At 37.8% G+C, this 12500-nt stretch overlaps 1 protein-coding gene across 2 annotated transcripts in view; it reads right to left on the bottom strand.

Moving 5' to 3' along the window:
* Positions 1 to 6: 6 nt before the first annotated feature.
* The window catches only part of LOC125041407 (protein tramtrack, beta isoform-like), a 31769-nt gene continuing 19275 nt past the window's right edge, over positions 7 to 12500 (bottom strand). For both annotated transcript variants that reach the window (XM_047636350.1, XM_047636351.1), the window contains exon 6: positions 7 to 3119. In XM_047636350.1, the coding sequence (XP_047492306.1) occupies positions 2901 to 3119 (219 nt within the window). In that variant the 3' untranslated portion in view covers positions 7 to 2900. The remainder of the gene's footprint in view (positions 3120 to 12500) is intronic.

Below are 12500 nucleotides of genomic sequence, written 5' to 3' on the forward strand. Positions count from 1 at the left end.
CACACCATATACATACACTTTCACCCCTTGCACTCACACACACTCTCTCCCCTCACACTTCCCCACTCTTTATCCTTACACTCACACTTTTCATCCTCACACTCATGCACTCTCCACTCTTTCACTTATACTCTCCCCCACTGCATTTCTGCACTCTAATGCACCCTTATGGTCACATGCCCTCCCCCATCACAATCACCCACTTTCACTCCTCAAACTCTCCACCCTCCCACTCACAATCGTATTTACAATTATTTTATAGTTGATTAAAGAAGCTCAATAATCATGAATCACATAGCAAGTTGCAATATTCATCTGTGTAAGAAACAAATATATAAACAAAGAAACCTGCCACCTGGAATGTCACTCTAAATTAACAATGAGATTTTCAGATTTTACCTGGCATAAAAGTAAACTGATTTTCTCAAGAGTAGTTCCATCCTATAGGTACAGTATTCAACACTAACCAAGGAAGACACTGAACTACTATTTTTAAACATAACAACATGCAAGAGAAGGGGGGAATGCTTTTCCTTCAAGGTAAAAACTTGGCTACAACTTCCCACGTACTGGGATACAGTAAAGGGGTGAGATTGAACTTTGTGTTTATGTTTACCACTATTTGGTGACAATCATGACCATCATTCACACTTATTGTGACCAAATATTCTCCAGCACAGGCAGAAACATCTACACCAATTATAAAACAGCTATGATTTACAAATATGTTCCCAACAATAAAGTCTACTAAAATTACCTATAAATATAAATGCTAAACAACCTCCTAGTGATCTCAGTGCAAATGAGTGCAAAACCAAAATCACCAATGTATTGTGATGTCTTGTAGATAACAACAGAGGGAATGTGGTGTGGCATCATGGTTGCCTCTTTGCATACTCAGCTACCCTCCAAATCAAATACGATGATTACTATGATATTTAAATATGTTAAATTGTTATCTTGGCCCCAGTGAACACAAATTACTTCCTTTTTTAATTCCTTGTACTTAAGTTTCTCTTAATATTTTTCTTACATGACTGCAGTCAAGCAAAGGAATTTTGTATACTACCTCCTAACAGTTACATACCACAAGATCTGTCCTGCACAGACAATGCGACACTTCTGTAATTGTACTCTTTCTGGTGCAATGTATGATACACAGCCTTCTTACTCAAAGCCCATCAGCCTACATACTGAACTATCACTGGTCTACCAATTTTTTTTCTTAACTAAACAGGTAAACATTTAAGCTACTTCATATATAGTCACTGAAGTGGTTTAAATGAAGTGTAAAAAAGTGCCTTGGTTTGGTTTAAAAAGAGCTGATGATGATCAGCCTTAGTCTACAGAGATTTATACAGGGTGTCTCAAACATTACATCACATCTTTGTAGCCATAAAAAGAAAAAGAATGAGATCTAAGAAAATCTTCCATGCACAAATGCATTTTATTACTTCAGGTATGAAGTGGTTCCTATAAATTAAGCAGAGCAAGTGTTTTAGGGATGACAGTCAAGCAGGAAAGGGGAGGGAGAGAGGGAAGTTGCAATGCAGTGCTATAATCAATTTTTGAATTACGAGTTCTTCACACTACTTATCGAACATTAAAGATAAAAGCAAGATCATTTTAGTCATGTATTCCTTTGATAAGAATTATAAATAGGGTTGTAACTAACTAACCAACTAAATAAATAAATATTTAAATAAAATAAATGATTGCACCATGGCAACCTTTATTCTCTGGCAGCTGTGTCACATTCTTAAATTGCAACTCAGGTGTCAATTGTATCAGCCATCTGCAAAATGCACACCTACATACACAATTTCCAACACAGAATCATACTCCTCCACCTCTACAACTATCTGATATAAATCATGAGAGACACTGTACAAAATATTAAGAAGTTTTAGTTCATTATGAATAGTATGGAAGATTTATTAAAGCAGGTTAGATCCTCTTTTGCCTGTGAGAAGGCTTAGGACGGATTAATGCAACTCAGAATAGTACACATCCAAGATACAACAGATACTTATCAGACTGAAGGACAGGGTAGAACTAAATCCTACGAGGAGGGTTCGAGAGGACAGGACCACATCAGAAAAGGCAAGCCAGAAGGGAATTTACGTGAGACTGGACAAGACGAGAGGGGACTATAATAGAGAGGGCAGAATGGAAAGGAACCATATCTATGAGGGCATGACAGGATGGGACCATACTGGACCGGGAGAACAAGATGGGAATGGACCAAACAAGCCCTGGGGGGATAACATGTGAATGCACCAGATGGAAATGGACACTTCCAAGCCAAGGCAATACCACTCTAGACAGCTACAGCCAAAGTAAGCACAGGTAAAACTGAAAAGTTCCATTCTTCTAGGAAGATGATGATGATGATGATGATGATGATGATGATGATGATGATGATGATGATGATGATGATGATGATGATGATGATGATGATGATGATGATGATGATGATGATGATGATGATTATTATTAACATGATATTCATGATCATTTTCATAATGATGATATGATCATGATATTGATGGTCATCATCGTGATAATTATATTCATCATGATGATGGTCATTATGATCATGTTCATCCTCAGAAACATTATCATGAGGATGCTATGATATAAATAAAATAACTACAAAAATGTTTGTAAAAGATGCTGCCTCTATATAAACAAACAACAACTAGAGAATTCTTTAACAGAACTCACATTCTGTATCAAAATCATGAGGCAATAATTCCCTTTCATCAAACTTACAAATACTGAAGGATGTGAAAAAAATGAGAAAATAAACAGTAACAGACCAGGACAAACCGTACAACCTTTCACACAGGCAGCTGGCTGATGGCACTGCATATTCTATCCTAAATTTCTGCTACACATTACAGCTTATGGGTGAACTCATGACTCTTAAGGTTATATTTCTGTGAGGAGCGGTAGGGACAGTGCGCGCAGGCAAAGGGCTTTTCCCCGGTGTGCACTCTTATGTGCTTTTTCAAATGATCTTTCCTAGCAGTGGAGTAGACACAGTAGGGGCATCGGTGCCTCTTCTTGGTGGCATCTTGTCCACCTTTCCTCTCACTCATGCTGCCCAGTCCCACCTGTGGAGATATCGCGCTTACTAGTCTTTCTCAACATGGGTGAAAAGGCTGCAGTGAAAGAGGGGGGAACTACCAGATTACTACTTGCTTTGGAACATTAATGACACTTTAGGAAAAGGTGGACACAAACTACGTCCCATTTTATTGGGCTTGAATCACTTTTCATTACACATACAAGGGAGAAGGAAGCAATCTACCAACACTTTCCTATCATTAAAAATAAACTGGGGGAGACAGACACTGAATGGGAATAAGGACTTGCCACTGACACTATAACATCAATACTCTGTATTACCTGTTCCTGCAAAAGGATAAAAACAATCTTCAAATGTTACATTGATTCACGAAGCTCTTCCCCTCCACCTCCACCTACTACCCCATTTCAAAAATTAGTAACATGCAAAACAGCCTATACGAATATCAAAAATGTGCTGGTCTTTTAGAATAAACTAAAATAATCTACGACACCACAAACTGTGCTTCTGTCTCCTACTTCACCCTGTTCCTCTTCTTCTGGTGCTATCTGCCTTGACATTGCCATACATAATATAATTTATATGTAATACTCCTACAAGCAATGTTTACCATATTCTTGTCAACATTAATTATTCTCCTCCAACTAACAATTATATTCAGCACATCTTTTACTAACTTCTCTTTAAACGTGTATTGTGTGAATGTAGATTCATGGTTCTCATCGAGGAGTATATGAAACCTATATATCCCTGGGATAACTAGTGTAGGGGTATCAAATCTATCAAGTCAACTGCACTGCAAACCCTTTTGGACAACCTGTCATGAAACTTTACTGCATTTCTTTCTTACACCTTAAACCCTCAATAGGACTCTATATCCAACACCATCAGGATGCAGAGGAGCATCCTGAGGAGCTGTAGATTTGACCGTAAAAATTATTCATCAGCTTCAGTTCTTCACTGTTCCACTTGGGTATAAGTTAACCTACTTTCTCAGATCATACAACCAATATACTTTCAACATTTTCTATATATACTTAAGGACTGACAAGCTGCAATACTTCACTACTTACTCAAAAACTAGAATTCTGATCAAATAAACATCCAAATATCCGATAACACTAAATCAGTTATTGCCAAAATTATCTATACTATCCACCTAAACCATCCCAATACTTGAAAAAAAAAAGAAAAAAAAATTCTTTCTTGCCACATTCTGCAAACAAAGTGCAAATTTTTTCCATAAGCAGAATATTTAACAACCAAAAATAGCAAATAATATAATGTACTGTACAGGCAGACAACATACTCATGTACACAGGCACGAACATTCACCCACTCACTCCACTCACTCACTCACTCACTCACTCACTCACTCACTCACTCACTCACTCACTCACTCACTCACTCACTCACTCACTCACTCACTCACTCACTCTCACTCACTCACTTACACTCTCTCTCTCTCTCTCTCTCTCTCTCTCTCTCTCTCTCTCTCTCTCTCTCTCTCTCTCTCTCTCACACACACACACACACACACACACACACACACACACACACACACACACACACATACACACACACACACACACACACACACACACACACACACACACACACACAACTCTCACTCACTCAAACATTCACACACTCACACACTCACACATTCACACATTCACCCACTCACACATTCACCCACTCACACATTCACCCACTCACACATTCACCCACTCACACATTCACCCACTCACACATTCACCCACTCACACATTCACCCACTCACACATTCACCCACTCACACATTCACCCACTCACACATTCACCCACTCACACATTCACCTACTCACTCACTCATTTCAGCCATGACACAAAGTAGCTGCAGCCCCAATGTTTTCAAATTCATTCATGTCCAAGTTCAAACCTGACCCTCTCTTCTCTCTTTCTGCATATCTTCTTTCAACAAAGCCTAACTACAACTTGTCTTTTAACCATTTCCCTTCTCCACTTATTAGGTTTGCCACTGGCTCCCTTGCCACTATGGGCAAGACTGAACGTTATCAATATAGAATAAAAAAAATGCCAGGTTATCTTTTTAACCCATTGCCTCTTGAAGATTTTGGAGTGCGCTTGGCCTCTGCTCTGGCCAGAATAAGCGCATCACATTGTGTAAAAGGTGGAATATGGTTTTATTGAGGAATAAAATGAGATTTTCTTTCACTTTCACAAGTATTATTCTTACAAAATAGGACTGCACTCGGTTATAAACAAGACTACTACTTCCACACCTTCAGTACGTCCCTTTTGTAAACTAGAGTGAAGGCCACTTACAGATTCACAGAAGCTAGAGAGTGCAATTTTCGGTGTGTGACATCATTCAGGAATAGTAAATTATCAAAATGTTAAATAAACAATAGCTAATCACAGCATTACACACCCCTTTATCCTTCAGGCAATGCCCCAGGGTATATGATGAGTTGGCATGAGGGTATCCTTATAAAGAACAGCATAAAATGTACTGCATGCATCACAGTAAGATGACTTGAATGACCCATCTTCTGTAACCACAACCAAGTCAGCCTTGTCAGGAATAGCACATTGCCCAGAGATGGGAACTACATGTAACTTGGGGCCACAACCTTGTCAGACATGACATGACTACACGTCATTCAGAGGCAACGGGTTAAAAAGTTTACATGGGTAGGTAGATGGTAATGTCAGATGCTAGTTGATAAGTATCATAAGTGTAGAGCACTAATAGAATACATTGCCTGTACAAACCACTTGTTACTTAAACATTAGCACATATTTCTTTATTGCTTACTGTTGAAAAAGTTTTTGTTTTACTGCCATATATAAAAATAATTTATTCTTGGTGTTATTGCTGCTATTGGTGTTGTTATTGTTGTTATACATAATTTGTACTTTACACTAAACCTGTTCATGTCATGTGACATCTAATTTTCCTATGACACAGCAAACCATCACATCATGTGGCACAACCCCGCAACCTGAAGTTCAGCATACTTTCCCAGGTTGGGCACTCAGCAGGTCCGCCGCCATGTCCGCGCTCATTGGACAGCGGGATCCCCTTGTTCCCTGCACGATTACACAGCGCTCGTGTACTTAAGCAGCAGAAGCCGTAAGCAAGAGCAGCATTTCCCAATCTTCCAGCAAAGCCAGACCACAGCAGCAGCACTCAAGGACTGCCCAGTCCTTTAGTAGACTGGGGAGCCTGCCAGCTCCCCCATAGATCTCCAACTTCACCTTCCAACACCCAGCCATACCTGTGGGCACTCACACCCACACAGTCACTCCCTAAAGAGATAAGACACCAGACCAAAATAGTAGATGCAACATATACCATCTACTGTACTGGTGACCTCTCGGAGTGACCCAATACATGGAGTGACACGTCCCGGTTTATCACTCGTTCACTTAGCTCACTCTCTGGAGGAGGAGTAACTGTAGAAGCATGACCCCGCAGTGCTCATGTACTTAAGCAACAGAAGCCATAAGTGTAAAAAGATAGGCACCTTCACTTCCATAAAAAGATAGGCACCTTCACTTCCATAAAAAGATAGGCACCTTCACTTCCATAAAAAGATAGGCACCTTCACTTCCATAAAAAGATAGGCACCTTCACTTCCATAAAAAGATAGGCACCTTCACTTCCATAAAAAGATAGGCACCTTCACTTCCATAAAAAGATAGGCACCTTCACTTCCATAAAAAGATAGGCACCTTCACTTCCATAAAAAGATAGGCACCTTCACTTCCATAAAAAGATAGGCACCTTCACTTCCATAAAAAGATAGGCACCTTCACTTCCATAAAAAGATAGGCACCTTCACTTCCATAAAAAGATAGGCACCTTCACTTCCATAAAAAGATAGGCACCTTCACTTCCATAAAAAGATAGGCACCTTCACTTCCATAAAAAGATAGGCACCTTCACTTCCATAAAAAGATAGGCACCTTCACTTCCATAAAAAGATAGGCACCTTCACTTCCATAAAAAGATAGGCACCTTCACTTCCATAAAAAGATAGGCACCTTCACTTCCATAAAAAGATAGGCACCTTCACTTCCATAAAAAGATAGGCACCTTCACTTCCATAAAAAGATAGGCACCTTCACTTCCATAAAAAGATAGGCACCTTCACTTCCATAAAAAGATAGGCACCTTCACTTCCATAAAAAGATAGGCACCTTCACTTCCATAAAAAGATAGGCACCTTCACTTCCATAAAAAGATAGGCACCTTCACTTCCATAAAAAGATAGGCACCTTCACTTCCATAAAAAGATAGGCACCTTCACTTCCATAAAAAGATAGGCACCTTCACTTCCATAAAAAGATAGGCACCTTCACTTCCATAAAAAGATAGGCACCTTCACTTCCATAAAAAGATAGGCACCTTCACTTCCATAAAAAGATAGGCACCTTCACTTCCATAAAAAGATAGGCACCTTCACTTCCATAAAAAGATAGGCACCTTCACTTCCATAAAAAGATAGGCACCTTCACTTCCATAAAAAGATAGGCACCTTCACTTCCATAAAAAGATAGGCACCTTCACTTCCATAAAAAGATAGGCACCTTCACTTCCATAAAAAGATAGGCACCTTCACTTCCATAAAAAGATAGGCACCTTCACTTCCATAAAAAGATAGGCACCTTCACTTCCATAAAAAGATAGGCACCTTCACTTCCATAAAAAGATAGGCACCTTCACTTCCATAAAAAGATAGGCACCTTCACTTCCATAAAAAGATAGGCACCTTCACTTCCATAAAAAGATAGGCACCTTCACTTCCATAAAAAGATAGGCACCTTCACTTCCATAAAAAGATAGGCACCTTCACTTCCATAAAAAGATAGGCACCTTCACTTCCATAAAAAGATAGGCACCTTCACTTCCATAAAAAGATAGGCACCTTCACTTCCATAAAAAGATAGGCACCTTCACTTCCATAAAAAGATAGGCACCTTCACTTCCATAAAAAGATAGGCACCTTCACTTCCATAAAAAGATAGGCACCTTCACTTCCATAAAAAGATAGGCACCTTCACTTCCATAAAAAGATAGGCACCTTCACTTCCATAAAAAGATAGGCACCTTCACTTCCATAAAAAGATAGGCACCTTCACTTCCATAAAAAGATAGGCACCTTCACTTCCATAAAAAGATAGGCACCTTCACTTCCATAAAAAGATAGGCACCTTCACTTCCATAAAAAGATAGGCACCTTCACTTCCATAAAAAGATAGGCACCTTCACTTCCATAAAAAGATAGGCACCTTCACTTCCATAAAAAGATAGGCACCTTCACTTCCATAAAAAGATAGGCACCTTCACTTCCATAAAAAGATAGGCACCTTCACTTCCATAAAAAGATAGGCACCTTCACTTCCATAAAAAGATAGGCACCTTCACTTCCATAAAAAGATAGGCACCTTCACTTCCATAAAAAGATAGGCACCTTCACTTCCATAAAAAGATAGGCACCTTCACTTCCATAAAAAGATAGGCACCTTCACTTCCATAAAAAGATAGGCACCTTCACTTCCATAAAAAGATAGGCACCTTCACTTCCATAAAAAGATAGGCACCTTCACTTCCATAAAAAGATAGGCACCTTCACTTCCATAAAAAGATAGGCACCTTCACTTCCATAAAAAGATAGGCACCTTCACTTCCATAAAAAGATAGGCACCTTCACTTCCATAAAAAGATAGGCACCTTCACTTCCATAAAAAGATAGGCACCTTCACTTCCATAAAAAGATAGGCACCTTCACTTCCATAAAAAGATAGGCACCTTCACTTCCATAAAAAGATAGGCACCTTCACTTCCATAAAAAGATAGGCACCTTCACTTCCATAAAAAGATAGGCACCTTCACTTCCATAAAAAGATAGGCACCTTCACTTCCATAAAAAGATAGGCACCTTCACTTCCATAAAAAGATAGGCACCTTCACTTCCATAAAAAGATAGGCACCTTCACTTCCATAAAAAGATAGGCACCTTCACTTCCATAAAAAGATAGGCACCTTCACTTCCATAAAAAGATAGGCACCTTCACTTCCATAAAAAGATAGGCACCTTCACTTCCATAAAAAGATAGGCACCTTCACTTCCATAAAAAGATAGGCACCTTCACTTCCATAAAAAGATAGGCACCTTCACTTCCATAAAAAGATAGGCACCTTCACTTCCATAAAAAGATAGGCACCTTCACTTCCATAAAAAGATAGGCACCTTCACTTCCATAAAAAGATAGGCACCTTCACTTCCATAAAAAGATAGGCACCTTCACTTCCATAAAAAGATAGGCACCTTCACTTCCATAAAAAGATAGGCACCTTCACTTCCATAAAAAGATAGGCACCTTCACTTCCATAAAAAGATAGGCACCTTCACTTCCATAAAAAGATAGGCACCTTCACTTCCATAAAAAGATAGGCACCTTCACTTCCATAAAAAGATAGGCACCTTCACTTCCATAAAAAGATAGGCACCTTCACTTCCATAAAAAGATAGGCACCTTCACTTCCATAAAAAGATAGGCACCTTCACTTCCATAAAAAGATAGGCACCTTCACTTCCATAAAAAGATAGGCACCTTCACTTCCATAAAAAGATAGGCACCTTCACTTCCATAAAAAGATAGGCACCTTCACTTCCATAAAAAGATAGGCACCTTCACTTCCATAAAAAGATAGGCACCTTCACTTCCATAAAAAGATAGGCACCTTCACTTCCATAAAAAGATAGGCACCTTCACTTCCATAAAAAGATAGGCACCTTCACTTCCATAAAAAGATAGGCACCTTCACTTCCATAAAAAGATAGGCACCTTCACTTCCATAAAAAGATAGGCAGCTTCACTTCCATAAAAACCTAGGCACCTTCACTTCCATAAAAACATAGGCACCTTCACTTCCATAAAAAGATAGGCACCTTCACTTCCATAAAAAGATAGGCACCTTCACTTCCATAAAAACATAGGCAGCTTTACTTCCATAAAAACTAGGCACCTTCACTTCCATAAAAAGATAGGCACCTTCACTTCCATAAAAAATAGGAACCTTAACTTCCATAAATACTAGGAACCTTCACTTCCATAAAAAAAAAAAAAAACTAGGCAGCTGCACTTCTATCAAAAACTAGGCAACACTTTCCTTTAAAAATTTTGCAACTTTAACACTTCCTTTAAGAACTTACTAGCTTTAACCGTTCCACTGATGCTGACAGTGGTATGCCAAGACAGATGGTATGCCAAGACAGATGGTATGCCAAGACAGATGGTATGTAGAAAGGTATGAATGTGTATGAATATATTCACAATTGCAAAGATATTCATTCTCATTCATACCTTTTCCACATTTGTCACAATGAATATGGTTCACAGATGGTATGTCACTGGGATGTGGAGGATTTCAATACTTTGCCAAAATTTCCTTTGAAGAACACTTTCAATGCACTGGCTTGCTGTTAAGTACTATTTCTGGGAGTAGTTTCTACAGTTATTCTAACATGAAATCTGATCTTACATTTATGAATTGTTATCAACAAAGCAGGTAGCAGATAAATATATACAGTGGGCCTATGGGTACTAACATAAATAAGTGTAACAGGGTTTAACTAAACCTGACCTAAGTGACATGTGCAAATTCAACTACAGTTTACCTATTTTCACTTGATAAAACAATGATTTATATCAATATTACATCTCACACACTCAATGACTCCCTCAACACTCACAAGCTGACTCACCCATTCCCTGACTTTCACACACTCTCATTCTCACTCATTCACTCTGTTTGTCAATAGATAATCCTCGATATGATAGAGGATCAATATCAATATCAATATCAATATCATAAGTAATATACAAAAATTATTAACGGTAATAACAACAGTTATTTCTTTTCCTTTCACATCAGAGGCAGAAATGTTTGCTTACCTAATCAAAAATCTCTCTTTAAAAAAAAAAAATTGCAATCTCTTTACCTATATTTAACCTACTACCAGTCTGCTTCAATGAGCCCCTGATCAGCTGCCACTACCAGCCAAGTTTCAATTTGTCTTTTCTTCTCCTTATACCAGTTTATTTATTCAAAAATATTGTATATAGCCATAGAATTGATTTCAGCACTAGAAAGAACTAATACCCCATGAACCCACTAACGCCTGGCACTTGCCCTGTTCATTATGGGCCTGTTGTATTTCTTTTCCGATTTTGCAAATACATTGTACCACAAATACTTGGTCACCAATAAGTCAATTATAAGGCTTCCCTGACCAAACCTGCTTACCAAATAACTAAAATTTTTGGAAAAGTTTTATTTCTATTATCATCATCACCACCTTAACATTGTCATAATGATTATTATTGTCATAATGTTAACAGGAATAGTCACAAAAAAAAAGAAAAAAAGAAAAAAACTTCTTGGTGACTAAGTGCTAGTGGAGCCATCCATATCTCAAATAAAGATAAATTAATTTTTAAAAAATAATAAAAAAATATAAAGAAAGAAAATGTAGTAGATTGTGCACATATACATACTCTTCAGCTCCAACAAGTTAAAAACATGATCAATATGTGAGGTGATCATAGACCTAGCCTATAAATGCACCATTGGCAGTATATAGGTTATGGGACACTTTTTATTTTGTCTACTTTCAAAATTATTAAATACAGTAATCAGAGATAGGTGTAGGTGTTTAGGCGTAAATGTTGACCGCAAAATTTAAACCTATGTGCATTATTACACCACCTTTTTTTGTAAATATTTGTCAATGTGTAGATTTTATACAATGTATTAGGATACTAAATATATATATTTTGTGTCACTTTCACTTGCAAACTAATCATTATTTTCTCTCTATTTATTCAATGATTCCGTCATTGTTCTCTTCTGAAACTGTAGTTACAATTCAGTTTTCAGTTCCTGTCTTTTGGACCCCCCAAATTTTTTTTTTATTTCTTTGTGCATCTTTCCATCTGTCTTTACCTGTAATTTTACCTGACCTATTTATTATTTGATATGTTAGTGTGTTAATTGCTCAAAATATCTTAAACACAGAGAAAATATTCTTGTTGCTAAAAAATATAAACTAAACTTAAATACCACAGTTATTACAAACATCCTTCTTTCTTAGCCTCACTAATGTTGAAAATGAAGTCCAATATCCATGATTTATTTCAACTATACAATAATATCTGAAAAGGTAACTACTTTAGAAAATTACTCCTATCATTTTTTTTTGGGGGGGGGAAACTGTCAATGTAAAAGAAAAAATCAAAATGCTTCACTTCTGCCATCTGTAGCTTTCTCACTGGCAGCAGAATATTCAAGTCAATCAGGACACCACTCCCCATTTCATCAAATAAATTT

The sequence above is a fragment of the Penaeus chinensis genome, chromosome 30 (genome assembly GCF_019202785.1).
Source record: "Penaeus chinensis breed Huanghai No. 1 chromosome 30, ASM1920278v2, whole genome shotgun sequence".
Taxonomy (NCBI): Eukaryota; Metazoa; Arthropoda; class Malacostraca; order Decapoda; family Penaeidae; genus Penaeus; species Penaeus chinensis.